The sequence below is a fragment of the Silurus aristotelis genome, assembly GCF_946808225.1.
Source record: "Silurus aristotelis genome assembly, chromosome: 6".
Lineage (NCBI taxonomy): Eukaryota > Metazoa > Chordata > Actinopteri > Siluriformes > Siluridae > Silurus > Silurus aristotelis.
The window spans coordinates 34541884-34560042 of NC_139579.1; the positions used below are offsets into that span (position 1 = coordinate 34541884).

General features: G+C 43.0%; 1 protein-coding gene across 1 annotated transcript in view; it reads right to left on the bottom strand.

The window, feature by feature from the left end:
* Window positions 1–16185, bottom strand: part of acss1 (acyl-CoA synthetase short chain family member 1) — a 42751-nt gene extending 26566 nt beyond the window's left edge. Inside the window, exons 1-2 of the mRNA XM_083544659.1 lie at window positions 15772–16185; window positions 12604–12700 (exon numbers count right to left, since the gene is read on the bottom strand). Of these exons, the coding sequence (XP_083400785.1) occupies window positions 12604–12700; window positions 15772–16090 (416 nt within the window). The 5' untranslated portion in view covers window positions 16091–16185. The remainder of the gene's footprint in view (window positions 1–12603; window positions 12701–15771) is intronic.
* Between the last annotated feature and the right edge of the window lie 1974 nt (window positions 16186–18159).

An 18159-nucleotide genomic window follows, 5' to 3' on the forward strand; every position in this document is an offset into this window, starting at 1 on the left:
TGTCTGTGTTTTACATGTGGGTGTTGCACAAGACCACATGTCCAGGATGCATGGATTGTGTATGGTCATTTCACAAAGCAGAAACTTGAATACCGGCCCGCTAGGGTTAGTACGTAGTTCATGTTGACCAAAACACACAAGAAAACGCGCTTTGGAAAAAAGATTTCCAGCAATCAAAGACATTCGCATTCGGACGGGATTAGATTTCTCAGAGGGCCGCCGAGTTTGCTGAAAAACAGTAGGTAATTTGCGCTGGATTTTTTACAGAGGTCGTGTGAGAGAAAGACACACATGGCAGATTCGGACAGGATTAAAATCACAAAGTACGTCTGTGAGACAGAAATTTCTCTAACGACCCCCTGTAAAACTAGTCCCGTCCGAACAGGGCTTAAGAGTGTAGTGGAGGTGAAGAGAGTTTCTGATAGGGTGATGAACGTGAAGCTGAAAGTTAAAGGGATGATGATAAATGTCATCAGTGTTTATGCTCCACAAGTTGGCTGTGAGATGGAGGAGAAGGAAAGATTCTGGAGTGAGTGAGATGAAGTGGTAGAAGGTGAACGTAGGAATGTAAGATTGGTGATTGGGGCAGACTTTAATGGGCATGTAGGTAAAGGGAACAGAGGTGATGAGGAGGTGATGGTAGGTGTGGTTTTAAGGAGAGGAATGTGGAAGAGCGGATGGTGGTAGATTTTGCTAAAAGGATGGAAATGGCAGTGGTGAACACGTATTTTAAGAAGAAGGAGGATCACAGGGTGACGTATAAGAGTGGAGGAAGGTGCACACAGGTGGACTATGTTCTATGTAGGAGATGCAACCTGAAGGAGATTGGAGACTGTAAGGTGTTGGCAGGGGACAGTGTAGCTAGACAGCATCGGATGGTGGTCTGTAAGATGGTCTTTGAGGTAAAGAAGAAGAGCGGAGTGTGAGGACTGAAAGAAGAATAAGATGGTGGAAACTGAATGAGGAAGAGTGTAGTGTGAGGTTCAGGGAAGAGGTCAGACAGGAGCTCGGTGGTGGTGAAGAGGTGCTGGATGATTGTGTAACTACTGCAGAAGTGATGAGGGAGGCAGCTAGAAAGGTTCTTGGTGTAACATCTGGAAATAGAAAAGAAGACAAAGAGACGTGGTGGTGGAATGAGGAGGTGCAGGAGAGCAGAAGGAGAAAGAGGTTGGAGAAACAGAATTGGGATCGACAGAGTGATGAGAAAAGTAGGCAGGAGAACAAGGAGATGCAGCAGCAGGTGAAGAGGGATGTGGTGAAAGCCAAGGAAAAGGCATATGAGGAGCTGTAGGAGAAGTTGGACACTGAGGAAGGAGAAAAGGATTTGTAGCAATTGGCCAGGCAGAGAAACCGAGCTGGGAAGGATGTGCTGCAAGTTAGAGCAATAAAGGATGGAGATGGAAATGTGTTGTCTAGTGAGGAGAGTGTGTTCAGAAGATGGAGGGAGTATTTTGAGCAGCTGATGAATGAGGAAAAGGAGAGAGAAAGAGAAGGTTGGATGGTGTAGAGATGGTGAAGCAGAAAGTGGATAGGATTGGAAAGGAGGAAGTGATATGATGTTTGCAGATGATATTGTGATTTGTGGTGAGATTAGGGAGCAGGTGGAGAAGAACCTGGAGAGATGGAGGTACACGCTGGAGAGAAGGGGAATGAAAGTCAGTAGGAGTAAGACAGACTACATGTGTGTGAATGAGAGGGAGGGCAGTGGAGGGGTGCGGTTGCAGGGAGAAGAGGTGGAGAAGGTGGAGGAGTTCAGGTACCTGGGGTCAACAGTGCAAAGTAATGGAGAGTGTGTTAGAGAAGTGAAGAAAAGAGTGCAGGCAGGGTGGAGTGGGTGAAGAAGAGTGATAGCAGGAGTGATTAGTGATAGAAGAGTATCTGTGAGAGTGAAAGGGAACGTTTATAGGACTGTGGTGACCCCTCATGGGAGCAGCCATAAAAAGATGAAGAAGAAAACTAGAAACTTTTCCAATTTCAGCAGGTGGCAGAAGATCTTCAACGTACAATCACCTCACTTTCACCCTGAGCAGGCGAAGGTTAACACAGTGGCAGCTTCCAGGATTCCAGGAAATTACCTCATGACCTTCCTGAGCCAAAGTCATCTTAATCATAACACTTTAACCACTGAGCCACCACTTTCCATTCCATCTCCAAGTCACCTCAGGCTAATTCATTGCATGCTAATTCACCACGTGTTAGCATCCCTCAGTGTGAGACAAATGAAGAAAGTGGTGTCATTTTAAATTCTGCTAAAGATTTTCAATCCTTAATTTAATCCGACCTCATTCTTCATAATGATCTGATTCTGGAACAAGACCAACTCTTTCCCATCTCAAGCGTGAAAACACTGAAACACCAATCATAGCTCCAGAACAGAAGCGTTTCTCAGCATGTATGTATGTCTGTGTGTGTGTGTGTGTGTGTGTGTGTGTGTGTGTGTGTGTGTGTGTGTGTGTGTGTGTGTGTGTGTGTGTGTGGGACAGAGACAGAAAAACACCAGGAGACACAGAGATACAAAGACATGGAGACTCGAAGACAGAGAGACACAGTCACATATGAGATACATGTGGAAGCAGAGATACAGAGACACATGAGCAGTAGATTAGAGATGAATGTTTTAACAATCCTATAACTTTGACATGTTCAGTGTGGACTCCATGTGAGTGTCTACTTTGTCTCCCGTCCATCATCCCTTATCAAAGTAATGAACTGAGTCTCAGTGAAATTGAACACAAAGCTGATTAGAACTGCTGAAAGCCCACAATAAAAGGCTTTATAAAATCTGAGATGTTCTTCTACTCCAGGAAGAGATGATGATGGTAGGGGTAGCAGGTAATCAGCAATTAAAGCTCATCCTGCAGATGTCCTCATATCCACATGCTAGATGTATAAAGCTCCACTGGGTGTGATGTCTAGATGATATGTGAAAACCTCGCTGCTGGTAGAGATAAAAGCTGACAGGAACAGTGTATTTAATACAGAATCAATTCTCTGCTCAGCAATGAACATATTCAAGTGGGAATCAACGGGTGACCTCTGACCCCACCCACAACTAAGCATATGACTAAGCCCCAACATTCTGTGTGCAGCTGAGGAATGGAGATGTAGGGACCCAATAAAAGCTTTGTGGAATGGTGTGGGAAAATCCATCAGCTCATCAAGACCAATTAGCCGCTAGTGCTGGTAGTGCTGGCTTTCACTTTTTCCAAAAGTTCACTTTAAATATTTGTACACTTTCACATACATGCTGACTTTCTCCTGCCACAGCGTGATGTACTTCCTGTATATCTGAAATAAGAAGTTGGTAGCTTAGGGGTTAAGACATTAAGACAAGCTGCCACTCCTGAGATTTGTTTATTTGTTTACTGAACTTTGCACAATATAACGATATCACTGTACAACTGCATCAACACTACACAAACACACACACACACACACACACACACACACACACACAACACTTTTCCCCTTATACAACCACATAACTGATTCGTTTTTGAGCAACATTTCTTCCAAAATTTCCCAATCAGTGAATTTCCCAATCAGTGAATCTCAGACAGCCGTTATTCACCGAACATCTTATTTTCTCACACCATCTTAAAAGGACCTGAATACTATCACTCCTGCTCACTCAACTACCACGATCCATTCCACTGCCTGTATCTGTACCTGAACCACTAAATGTACCTGTACCTGTATACTTATCCTGTACCTGTATTTAGCTATAGCTGTACATGTACCTGTATTTGTACCAGTAGCTATACCTGTACTTATATCTGTATATGTATCTGTACCTGAACCGGTACCTGAACCTGTATCTGGAGCTGAACCTGTATCTGTACCTGTATCTGAACCTGCATCTGCATACTTTTTCCTGTACCTGTATTTAGCTGTAGCTGTGCCTGTATCTGTGTTCATACCAGTAGCTGTACCTGTACCTATTTCTGTATATCTTACTGTATCTGTTCCTGAACCTGTAGCTGAACCTGTATCTGTACCTGAACCTGTGTCTGTACCTGATCCTGTGTCTGTACCTCATTATCTCTGGAGATTTGAATTATGCCCCTCCATCCTCCACTCTGCCCACATTCACCCAGTATGTTTCATGCCACGCTAGAGACAATAAAATACAGTGGACTTATTTTATGCCGACTCCAAGGAGGCTTACACTTCAGCAGCACTGCCCCCCATTGGGAAGATCAGATCACAACCTTGCTAATCTCCTACCTGTATACAAACCTCCTTGTATGCAGGCAACCAGCTGCCTCCTGCACAGTGAGGACATGGTCTGATGACAGTTTAGTAGTGACGACTTTATGAATTTTCTTCACTGAAAAAATTTGAAGTATTCAAAACACAATTGTGGCGGTCCAACCTCTGCCAGCATCTCCTGACACAATCTCACCTAAAACTCCACAACTACACTGTTTTACATGTACAGGACAGGAAGAGCTGTATGATGTTATTACCAAAACAACATGTCAGTTAGATCCCATTCCAACTAAACTACTAAAGGAAGTGTTATATACAGCTGGTGAGTCTCTTCTCAATATTATTAACTCCTCACTATTGTTAGGTCATGTCCCTAAATCCCTCAAGTTAGCAGTTATTAAGCCCCTCATTAAGAAACCTAATCTGGATCCAAACACGCTATCGAATTACAGACCCATTTCAAATCTCCCATTTATGTCTAAGATTTTAGAAAAGATTGTCGCTGCCCAGTTCTGTTCCTACTTACAATAGAACAATATCTTTGAAGAGTTTCAGTCAGGTTTTAGGCCCCATCATAGCACAGAAACTGCTCTAGTTACAATCACTAATGACCTGTTTTCAGCTTCAGACCAAGGCTTCATCTCGCTGTTAGTTTTACTAGATCTTAGTGCTGCGTTCGACACTATAGATCATGATCTTCTCCTAGATCGCTTACAGAATTACATCGGCATTCAGGGACAGGCATTAAGCTGGTTTAAATCCTACCTGTCCAATCGTTACCATTTCGTAGATTTAAATGGTGAGCTATCCAGGATAATGCTAGTAAATTATGGCGTTATTTTAGAGCAAGTTGTCTTTTAAAAAATCACATCAACCAAGTTACATAAACAGCTTCTTTCACCTTAGAAATATTTCTAAACTAAGAAACATGTTGTCTATATCTGATGCAGAGAAGCTCGTCCATGCGTTCATGACCTCCAGACTGGACTATTGTAATGCATTACTAGGTGGATGTCCTGCATCATTAATAAACAAGCTACAGTTTGTCCAGAATGCAGCAGACAAGTGCAATAACAATCATTTAAAACCGTGCAGTATGTCTAATAGCGTAACTATTCATGGTCTCTGTTTCTCCTTTTGTATTTATAAATTGTGTTGTGTATACACTGTATTATGTTTCTTTTTTATATATATATATTTGCACATTTTTTTTTCTTTCTGAACAAATTTCACTGTGCTGTAATGTATGTGTGACCAAGAAAGGCTAACCATCTCTCTAATCATTTACTTATCCCTCTAGTTATCTCTCCATCCATCCAGTCATCCCCCAATCCACCCAGTCATTTCTCCATACCCCAATCACCTCTCTATTCTTCCTTTAACATGATGGAGTGATGAACTGTGTGTAAATAAACTTTTAAGGGAAATCAGACTAAAATCCTCCATCACACACTACAGTCCATCAAAGTTATGGTGGTAATTATAGTTACAGTGGTAGTTATAATTACAGTTTTAGTTATGGTGGTAGTTATAGTTACAGTGGATGTTAATGTGGTAATTATGGTGGTAGTTAAAGTTACATTAGTAGTAACCCTAACCCTAAACCTAGTGGTGGTAATTATGCTAAATTAGTAATTGCACATTTATTTTTCTTTGCTGCTGTAACATAAATTTCTGACAAATAATGATATATATTATCTTATCTGTACATGTGCTTGTATCTGAATCTGTATCTGTACCTATACCTGTACGATTCGACCAAGATGGCGGCGCGTGCACAATTCGAGGCCCAGCATTTCTCCAGGTTTTGCGATTCAGTAGTAATTTCTCCACTAACTGCAAGCTTTTTCACTCAGAACAGACTTGCACACATCTCATACAGCCGACAAGCATTATTAGACATAGGCCACCACTACAGAGAGGGGCTTTTAATGAGCTTTGAACTCCCTTGGGAAATCGCTCGAACACCGCGGACCGCTGATCCAGCTTGGCCCACAGCGAGACCACAGCGCCGGCGCCGAGACCGTAAACAAAGGAGGGGGAAGCAAGGCAACATCAGGGCTAGGCTAAACCCACATCAACCATCTATTCCAAGCATCTTCCTTGCCAATGCACGGTCTCTCGCAAACAAAATGGATGAACTGCTGCTCCGGAAATAACATCACACAAGTGGATTAAGGAATGCAATTTCATGATTTTTACGAAAACATGGCTCAACGACAACATTCCCAGCAGCGCCACTGAGCTCGGGGGTCGCAGTGTTTTCTGGGCGGACAGGGCGGCAGAGGACTCTGGTAAGCGCATAGGTGGAGGACTGTTCATTTATATTAACAAATCATGGTGCACAGACTCTACTGTTACTGAAAGTCATTGCACTGTTCATTTAGAGCAGGGGGCACCAACAGGGCTTTTTCTGCAATGATTTGTTAAATCATTATTAATAATTATTATGATAAATCATTAACATGATCAGTGACTTAACATAGATGAATATCATTAATTATTAATAATAACATATAATAAAAGGTAAATTGAGCAAATTTGTTATTTCAGATCAAACTGAAAACTGTGTGTATCAAACTGGTAGCCCTCCACATTAATCGGTACCCAAGAAGTAGCTCTCAGTTTCAAAAAGGTTGGTGACCCCAGATTTAGAGTATTTGATGATTAAGTGCAGACCCTTTTATTTACCGAGAGAATTCTCAGCATACACGGCCATTCCCCTCCCCCACTTGGGTCAGTCTGATCACCTCTCTTTGTTCATGCTACCCAAATACACACCACTAATCAAACGGGTGAAACCAGCTGTGAGGACAGTAAAAGTATGGCCAGAGGGAGCATTTCTTCTCTACAGCAAAAGTTTCAGGATACTGACTGGAACATGTTTGCCTCACAGGCCACACTGGACTCTCACACAAACATGGACATTTACACATCATCTGTTTTGGATATCAACAAGTGCATTGACAATGTCACTACCGTCAAACACGTGAAATGCTTTCCTAATCAAAAGCCATGGATGAACTCTGAAGTCAGTCTCCCGTTGAAAGCAAGAGAGGATGGCTTTAAATATGGCAACGTAGAGGACTACAACAGAGCCAGGGCCAACCTGAAAAGAGGCATCAGGAGAGCCAAGCTCACATTCAAACTTAACATAGAAGAGCACTTCCACAACTATGACCCCAGATGCATGTGGAAAGGGATCCAGATTATTAAAGACTGCAAACCTACAGCTCAACCAACCATCAGTGCCTTCCAATCAGACGAACTCAATCATTTTTTTTGCTCGTTTTGATCAAGACATAGGACATTTCACCTCAACCACAGAGTCTTCTACTGCTTACAGTCCACTTTCACTCTCAACAACGGACGTCTATTCAGCGTTTAGCAGAGTGGATGCACGCAAGGCAGCAGGTCTGGACAGCATACCGGGACATGTTCTCAGAGCATGCGCTGGACAACTGCCACAGGTTTTCACCATCATTTTCAACCTGTCACTGGTCCAAGCCACGGTTCCTACATGCCTGAAGACCACAACCATCATACCTGTGGCCTAAGCACTCAGCTGCCGAATGCCTGAATGACTTTCGCCCAGTTGCACTCATCCCTATCGCTATGAAGTGCTTTAAGAAACTGGTCCTGAATCACCTCACTGCGGGTCTACCACCTACAGTGGACCCACACCAGTTTGCCTATCGCCCGAACAGTTCAACAGAGGACGCAGTTACCACAGCCCTTCATTCAGCCCTCACCCACCTGGATAAAAGCCACACCTACATCAGAATGCTGTTTATTGACTTTAGCTCTGCATTCAATACAGTCCTCCCCACTGTACTGATCACTAAGCTCAGTGACCTGGGTATCTGCACCTCCACTTGCAAATGGACTTTCTCACCAACAGACCTCAATCTGTTATGTTTGGCAACCAGGTATCCTCAACCCTCATTCTGAACACTGGCATCCCACAGGGCTGTGGTCTGAACCCACTACTCTCTTAGGATCTGTCCTGGTACAAGAACACTTCAGCTCTGGTTAAGAAAGCACAACAACGCCTGTACTTCTTGAGAAGTCTCAAAAAAGCTCATCTGTCCCAAGGGATTTTAACGAGTTATACCGCTGCATCATTGAGAGCATCCTGACCAACTCCATCACTGTATGGTACAGAGGCTCCACTGTGTTTGAAGGTAAAGCCTTAAAAAGGGTGGTCAAAACCGCCCAACGCATCACTGCCACCAACTACCTGTCATTGAACACCTTCACCACAGCAGATGTCTGCGCAGAGCTCACAACATTATCAAGGACTCTTCACATCCCAGTCATAAACTGTTTAACCTCCTTCCATCAAGAAGGAGATAAAGGAACTTACGCACCAGAACCAGCAGGTTCAGGGCCAGCTTTTTTCCATCCACCATCACATTAATGAACTCTACAATACACCGCTAATCACTACAAAACAAAACACAAAACAAACACTGTATATAACCTCTGTACTATACATGTACATACTACACAGTATATCTGTTTTACTCCTCATTACATCTGCACTATTTTTATCTATATGTATCTTTATATCTCACTGTACATTCTGGCCAACATTTCACATTCATGTATGTGCATATAATGTGTGTGTAATATATATATATAAAAATAAAAACACATGAAATAAACTTTCTTTCAAAAATTGTCTTGTATCACATGAGCATGTGCAGTATTATTCAACCCCCAGCTTCAGTACCTTGTGGAGCGCCCTTTAGGTTTTATAACTTCTAACAAGCGTTTTTGATAAGTGCTGACATGTTTCTTACGCCTCTCGATTGGAATCTTTGCCCATTCTTCACGTGCAAAAGCCTCAGTGATGTTTGACGGCTTCCGTGCAACTGGCTTTTTCAAATCCCACCAAAGATTTTCAATTGGATTTAAATCTGGTGACTAAGAAGGACACTCCAGCATCTTTTCCCCAACCAAGCTTTGGTTTATTTAGAGTTGTGCTTGGGATTATGGTCTTGCTGGAAGGTCCAATGATTACCAAGGTTTAATTTGTCAACAGAAGGCATCATGTTCTTCTTCAAAATGACCTGGTATTTCTGGGAATCCATGATGCCAGGTACACAATCTAATCAAGATTGTCATTTCCTGCTGCAGAAAAACAGCCCCACATCATTATTGACCCACCTCCGTGCTTGACCGAGGGGATGGTATTCTTCTGGTCATAAGCCTGACCTTTTGCACACCAGACATACCACCATCCATATGATCCATATGTCCAAAAAGTTCCAGTTTGGTTTCATCAGTACATAGAACTGTCTCCCAGACCTCTGTAGTTTTATCCAAATTTCTCCTGGCATATTCTAGTCGACTCCTGATGTTCCTTGAGGTCAAGAGTGGAGTGCGTCTTGGGGTCCGGCCATGAAGTCCTTGATTATTCAGTGCACGTCTTATAGTTGCCACTGAAGCACATGTACCAGCCTTCATCATGTCATCCTGTAGCTGTCGTGCAGTCACACGGGGGTTTTTCTTAGCTGTCCTGACTAAGTTGCTAAGGGCCCTTGATGAAATTGTGAGCTTTCTTCCACGGCCAGGCAGGTTTGCAGCTGTTCCATGAGTTTTAAACTTCCTTATAATGCTTCCAATGGTGTCTCTTGGAATGTTAAATCTTTTGGAAATCTTCTTATACCCAAGGCCTTTCAGATGTGATGAAATAATCTCCTCTCTCAGCTTTTGTGGAAGCTCCATTGTCTTTCCCATGATTGCAACTCACCTTGAACACCTTCATGGTCGGGGTTTATATATGCATTACAGCTGAAGCAAATGAAGGATCGTTATAGAGTTCCCAAAGGCTTAATGATGTTTCAGCTCCACTTCAGGCCATAAAAACTGTTAGAAAGCTTTAAAAACAACAATATTATATAGGGGTTGAATAATTGTAACATGGCGATCTTAACAAAATATACTGTTACACACAAATACTACATCATACATTTTCTGTGTTGATTTTATGTGTCACTAAACTCAATAAGAAGCCATCCAAAGCAGAATCCTGCACTTTGAAAAGATCTTTATATATAAATCCTTAAAACTGTTTAGGGGTTGAATATTTCTGATTGCAAGTGTATGTGTATATATATATATAGTAGACTTGTTTATTTATTTTGCCTTTTTTAAAATGCCATAATCTTATAACCTTTTAGGCACTCTTCAATGCCTTAGAACCATCTATCTGTACTTCTTAATGATGTCCATCTGCATTGTTATAGCCTTTATATTTATTCACTGTACATATGATTACATATATATCACATGCTGTAAATATGCTACATATTTATCTGCACTATTGCTATATTTTGCACTACTGGTTGATGCCAAACTGCATTTCGTTGCTGTGTACATGTACTATGCAATTACAATAAAATTCTATCTATCTATCTATCTATCTATCTATCTATCTATCTATCTATCTATCTATCTATCTGTCTGTCTGTCTGTCTGTCTGTCTGTCTGTCTGTCTGTCTGTCTGTCTGTCTGTCTGTCTGTCCCCTGTATCTTTATCTGTACCTGTATCTGTATCTGTGGGTATCTGTATGTGTGTGTGTGTGTGTGTGTGTGTGTGTGTGTGTGTGTGTGTGTGTGTGTGTGTGTGTGTGTATATCTGTGTGCGTGTATCTGTGTGCGTGTATCTGTGTGCGTGTATCTGTGTGCGTGTGTGTGTATCTGGACTCGCATAGCACAATGCACTTTATATTTTATACCACACCATACCGCACACGAACACTTTAAGGACAATCACATAAACCACCTTAAATTGTTTACTGAACTGTTTACTGCCATATACTTTATATATTCTTAAATTTTTATATATTTTTATATTTTATTTATCTGCCTTCTTTTTCTTGGTTTAACCCTAACCCTAACCCATTCTATTCCCTCATGCCGGTGTGTGTGTGTGTGTGTGTGTGTGTGTGTGTGTGTGTATATATGTGTGCGTGTATGTGTATCTCTGTGTGTGTGTGTGTGTGCGCGTGAATGTGTATCTGTGTGTGTGTGTGTGTGTGTATGTATATCTGTATGTTGCTGAGTTTCTTCACTGAAGGCTGTAGATTTAATCTTGAATGTCGTAAAAATTCCAGCAGTTTATCTGCATGAATAATCTGACCATTGACCCTGATGTAAAGGTTTTACAGCATTTATTGTCCTTTAAATAAAAGAGCTGAGAGTGAATTCCAGCATTTTCTTAAAAGTGTGGATCAGAACTAAGTGTGAGTCTGTACTCATCATAAACATCTGGTCAATCATTCACACCTTCACACACACACACACTTCTCCACACACACACACACACACACACACACACACACACACACACACACACTACACTAAGACACACGCACATCACACACACAGACACAGACAGACCTACACACACACACACACACTCTACACAAACACCCACACTACACTAAGACACACACACGCACACACACCCACACACACTACGCCAACAAACACATTGCACTAAGACACACATGCACACCTCCACACACTCACAGACCTACACACACACACACACACACACACACACACACACTACACAAACACCCACACTACACTAAGACACACACACACACACACTACACAAACACCCACACTACACTAAGACACACACACGCACATCTCCACACACACACACACACACTACGCCAACAAACACATTGCACTAAGACACACATGCACACCTCCACACACACACCTCCACAAACACACACACTACACTAAGACACACACGTGCACATCTCCACACACACGCACACACACAACGCCAACACACACACTACACTAACACACACATTACACTAAGACACACACGCACACCTCCACACACTCTCACACACACACACACACACACACACACACACACACACACACACACACACACACACAGCTATTTTATGAGTTGCTCAGTAGCTCCTGGTTCCATAACCACAACAGACTGTAAAAGACTGTAGAAAGATCATCAGTCATAATCACACACTCCAGTGCTCATGTTAGTTCTCACTCTCCAGTGTTCTGTAGTGTTTAAAGACTATAATCACACTCTTGATGTCACCCACATGAGGATGAGGTTCTGCTTTTGAGTCTGGTTCCTCTCAAGGTTTCTTCCTCAGAACATCTAAGGGAGTTTCTCCTTCATCACAGTCTCCATGGTGATCATCAGGGATAAACACACACCATTCACCTTCACTGTTACATTCTGTAAAGCTGCTTTGAGACGATGTGTGTTGTGAAAAGCGCAGTAGAAATAAACTTGACTTGACTTGATAGAGATGGAGTGATTTAGAAATAGCAGGAGTGATAGAAATAGAGTGAGTCAGTGATAAAAAAAAATAGAAAATGGACCTGTATGTGATTCGCTCCTCCGTCCCTGGTTCATCTTTCTCCCAAATCAGGGCCACTCGATTCGGATCTTTAGCCACATGGACATCCAAACAGTTTACTGTCACACACACACACACACACACACACACACACACACACACACACACACACACACACACACACACAGTCAGAATAACAGTGGTTATCAGTTCTACTGGTAAAGAAGTGAGCATCCCTCTATCCTTTCAATCATTTCTCTATCACTCTAATCATCCCTCCATCATCTCTTTTTAGTCATCCCTCTAATCATCTCTCTATCCCTCCAATCATCCCTTTATGGGGGGAGTGGGAGCTCAGTGGTTAAGGTTACTAATTGGGTTACTGGTCGGAAGGGTTGGGGTTCGAGCCCCTGTATCACCAAGCTGCCACTCTTGGGCCCTTAAACAAGGCCCTTAACCCTCTGTGCTCCAGGTGCACTGTATCATGGGCGACTCTGCGCTCTGACCCCCAGCTTCTGAGCAAACTGGGATATGCGAAGAACAAATTTAACTGTGCTGTAATGTATATGTGACAAAGTCTATCCGGCTCTCTAATTATTTACCTCTAGTTATCTCTCCATTAATCCAGTCATCCCCCAATCCACCCAGTCATTTCTCCATACCCCCATCACCCCTCTATTCCTCCATTAACATGATGGAGTAATGAACTGTGTGTGACTAACATTTTAAGAGAAATCAGACTAAAATCCTCCATCACACACTACAGTCCATCAAAGTTACAGTGGTAGTTATATTTACAGTGGTAGTTATGGTGGTAGTTAACCCAGCCATTAGGGAGGCACAAGTGAGTGCACTCTAAGTGTCTGAACACGGATAAATGTGGAGGTTTATTATGAAGGACATTCAGAGTAAAACATGTGCCAAATCAAATACGCGGATCACGAATCAGAATTTCATAGCGGATCGGTCGAGGCCCGGATTACTAACGACCACCACAGGTATCATTAACAACAGGGTACCGGTGTAAATTGTGCTGCTGTGGGCTGAAGGAGGAGAAGAAGAGGAGGAAGACGTCTACAGAGACAGCAGGAAAAGGAGAAGTGGAGGAGAGTAGAGGTTCAGGTTGGTACTTTAAATGTTGGTACTATGACTGGTAAAGGGAGAGAGGTAGCTGATATGATGGAGAGGAGAAAGGTAGAGATGTTGTGTGTTCAGGAGACCAAGTGGAAAGGGAGTAAGAGGAGGAACATTGGAGGTGGGTTTAAACTGTTCTATCATGTAGGTAGGCAGGAGTACAAAGAGATGCAGCAGCAGGTGAAGAGGGATGTGGTGAAAGCAAATGAATAGCAGCTGATGAACGAGGAAAATGAGTGAGAGAGAAGGTTGAATGATGTGGAGATGTAAAGCAGGATGTAGATAGGATTAGTAAGGAGGAAGTGAGAGCAGCGATTAAGAGGATGAAGAGTGGAAAGTCGGTAGGACCAGATGACATACCGGTAGAAGCGTGGAGATGTTTAGGAGAGATGCAGTGGAGTTTTTAACAAATTTGTTTAACAAGATTTTGGAAGGTGAGAAGATGCCTGAGGAATGGAGAAGGAGTGTGCTGGTACTGATCTTTAAGAATAAAGGAGATGTGCAGACCTGCAGTAACTACAGGGGAATTAAGTTGATCAGTCACACCATGAAGTTATGGGAAAGAGTAGTGGAAGCCAGGCTGAGAGAAGAGGTGACCATCTGTGAGCAACAGTATGGTTTCATGCCGAGGAAGAGCACCACAGATGCCTTATTTACTTTGAGGATGTTGATGGAGAAGTATAGAGAAGGTCAGAAGGAGCTGCATTGTGTATTTGTGGATTTAGAGAAAGCGTATGACAGGGTGGAGAGAGGAGTTGTGGTACTGTATGAGGAAGTCTGGTGTGTCAGAGAAGTATGTGAGGGTGGTGCAGGACATGTATGAGGACAGTGTGACAGCAGTGAAGTGTGCAGTAGGAACGACAGACTGGTTCACGGTGGAAGTTGGACTGCATCAAGGATCGGCCCTGAGCCCTTTCCTGTTTGCAGTGGTGATGGACAGGTTGGGAGTGTGTTACAGAAGTGAAGAAAAGAGTGCAGGCAGGGTGGAGTGGGTGGAGAAGAGTGATAGCAGGAGTGATTTGTGATAGAAGAGTATCTGTGAGAGTGAAAGGGAAAGTTTATAGGACTGTGGTGAGACCTGAGATGTTGTATGGATTAGAGACAGTGGCATTGAGTAAAAGACAGGAGGTGGAGCTGGAGGTAGCAGAGCTGAAGATGTTGAGATGTTCGTTGGGAGTGACGACGATGGACAGGATTAGAAATGAGTTTATTGGAGGGACAGCGCATGTAGGACGTTTTGGAGACAAGGTGAGGGAGGTGTGATTGAGATGGTTTGGACATGTGCAGAGGAGGGACATGGGGTATATCAGTAGGAGAATGCTGAGGATGGAGACACCAGGAAGGAGGAAAAGAGGAAGGCCAAGGAGGAAGTTCATGGATGTGGTGAGGGAAGACATGCAGGTAGTTGGTGTGAAAAAGGGCAGATGTAGAGGACAGGGGGGTATGGAGACGGATGATCCGCTGTGGCGACCCCTAATGGGAGAAGCCGAAAGAAAAAGTTATGGTGGTAGTTATATTTACAGTGGTAGTTATGGTTGTAGTTACAGTTACATTAGTAGTTATGGTTACAGTAGTAGTTATAGTGGTAGTTATATTTACAGTGGTAGTTATGGTTACAGTAGTAGTTATAGTGGTAGTTATATTTACAGTGGTAGTTATGGTTGTAGTTACAGTTACATTAGTAGTTATGGTTACAGTAGTAGTTATAGTGGTAGTTATATTTACAGTGGTAGTTATGGTTGTAGTTACAGTTACATTAGTAGTTATGGTGGTAGTTATGGTTACAGTAGTAGTTATAGTGGTAGTTATATTTACAGTGGTAGTTATGGTTGTAGTTACAGTTACATTAGTAGTTATGGTGGTAGTTATGGTTACAGTAGTAGTTATAGTGGTAGTTATATTTACAGTGGTAGTTATGGTTGTAGTTACAGTTACATTAGTAGTTATGGTTACAGTAGTAGTTATAGTCGGTAGTTAGTAAAAGTAAAAGTCTGAGAAGTAAAATTCAGACCGGAAGTCGTTGTTTTTAACACACTATTCTTTTTACTGTTGTTACCGGAAACGTTTAGTTGTCCACCGAGGAACCAGCTGATCTTTCCGCGCGCTAGATCGCAGTCCTGCACGCGCTCGAAATCGCGGCTCCATGTGATCCTCTCGCGCGCTGCACATCCCCAGAAGCGCTCCGGTTCCCGGGCTGAAAGCTCGCGCAGTTCCGCGTGCGTCTTACCGGCCAGGCGCGCGCTCGGGACCGCACCGGACACAGACTTCGACCGACACAGCAGTGCGGAGGCCGGGCTGAGCTCGCGTAACAAACTCGCCCTTCCTCCATGCGCGAGCTTCAGCAGCAGTACAGCTCTCCCTCCGTGTACAGGCATGACTTAATGCGTGTGTGTGTGTGTGAGATAACTTTAAGGAAGAAAATGCACAGTGGCAGTTACGCACACGCTCGCGCACACCCATGTCAGTGGGTGGGGCAAAAGGGTTTTTATTTCATCCGCGAAACCACACACACACACACACACACACACACACACACACAGAGTTTTGGGCCAAGTTTAGATATCCTTTACACTCAGCCTCGAGAGAGAGAGAGAGAGAGAGAGAGAGAGAGAGAGAGAGAGAGAGAGAGAAGGGGAGAGAGAGAGAGAAGGGGAGAGAGAGAGAGAAGGGGAGAGAGAGAGAGAGAGAGAGAAGGGGAGAGAGAGAGAGAGAGAGAGAGAGAAGGGGAGAGAGAGAAGGGGAGAGAGAGAGAGAGAGAGAGAAGGGGAGAGAGAGAGAGAGAGAGAGAGAGAAGGGGAGAGAGAGAAGGGGAGAGAGAGAGAGAGAGAGAGAGAGAAGGGGAGAGAGAGGTCAGTAATCTGTGAAATTATGTCTTCATGTTTAATCATGATTGTATTCTGCAGAAAACACACACACACACACACACACACACACACACACACACACACACACACACACACACACATATTAGTTTCCTGAATAAGACGTATGACATTATCTGAGATGAAACACACACACACACAGTACGCAGATGAAATCGAATACAGATGTGTGCCGTGTTTCGTGGAAATTCTGAATTTTTCTGCCACGTTTCAATTACATTCAGCTGTTTAATCACTCTCAGCGCCGCCATGTGGACATTCTGCTGAACCACACACACACACACACACACACACACACACACACACACACACACACAGACACACACACAAACAAACTCAGAGTTTTGGGCCAAGTTCAGATATCCTTTACATTTAGCCTCGTTTCATTACCTGGAAGCAGCTGAGCTCCTTCTGTATGTAAACAAGCACACACACACACACACACATTTATATATATATACAGTGCAGACAAAATTAGAGAACAACCTATAAATTCCTACAATTAGCGGTCACTGCTTAGTCCTATTTGAATTTATACTAACGGGGTGAAAGTGCAGTTTCTTAAGCATGTTTCATAAGTTATATATAACTAAACTAAAACTATACACTATAACTATATGCTTAATAACTTTCTTCTGCTCAACTCAGATAAGACAGAAGTACTTTTACTAGGACCACATGCAGCTAGAAGCAAACTTTCTGATTCTGTAGCATCTCTGGATGGTGTTTCTGTCTCAGTGTGTACAGCAGTCAAAGACCTCGGTGTGATTATTGACCCGAGTCTTTCCTTTGAGTCTCACGTGAATAATATCACCAGGATCTCCTTCTTTCACCTTAGAAATATTGCTAAAATTAGAAATATGATGTCGTTACAGGATGCAGAAAAACTAGTAGATGCATTTGTAACATCTAGATTAGACTACTGTAACGCTTTACTGTCTGGGTGTTGGAGTAAGTGCAGAAATAAGCTTCAGTTAGTTCAGAATGCAGCAGCAAGAGTCCTCACTAGATCTAGAAAATATGAGCACATCAGCCCTGTTTTAATCATCTACACTGCTCCCAATTCCATCTCACACTGATTATAAAATACTACTACTGACGTATAAAACACTTAACGCCCTCACGCCGCAGTATCTGAGTGAACTTCTGTACCAGGATGATCCTCCACGCCTACTTAGATCAAAAGGTGCAGGCTATTTGTTGGTACCTCAAATAATGAAGACTCCAGCAGGGGGCAGATGTTTCTCTTATAAACCCCACAGTTATGGAACAACCTTCCAATCAGTGTTCGGGACTCAGACACAGTCTCAGTGTTCAAGTCGAGGCTGAACACATATTTATTTAGTGGAGTGTTTAGTCAGTAGGTGTTTGTGAGGTAAAGTAGCAGATCTGGAGGGATCATGGATATGGAGTGTTTGGTAAACTGGGATATTTGTACGCTGTCGTCTCCTCACTCTCACACGTTCACTCAGGTTTGTTGATGGTGGTGTGGTGGGTCGTCTCTTATCCCAGAGATCCTCATGTCTGTGTTTCCTTCTGCTTCTCCCTTTTAGTTCTGCTGC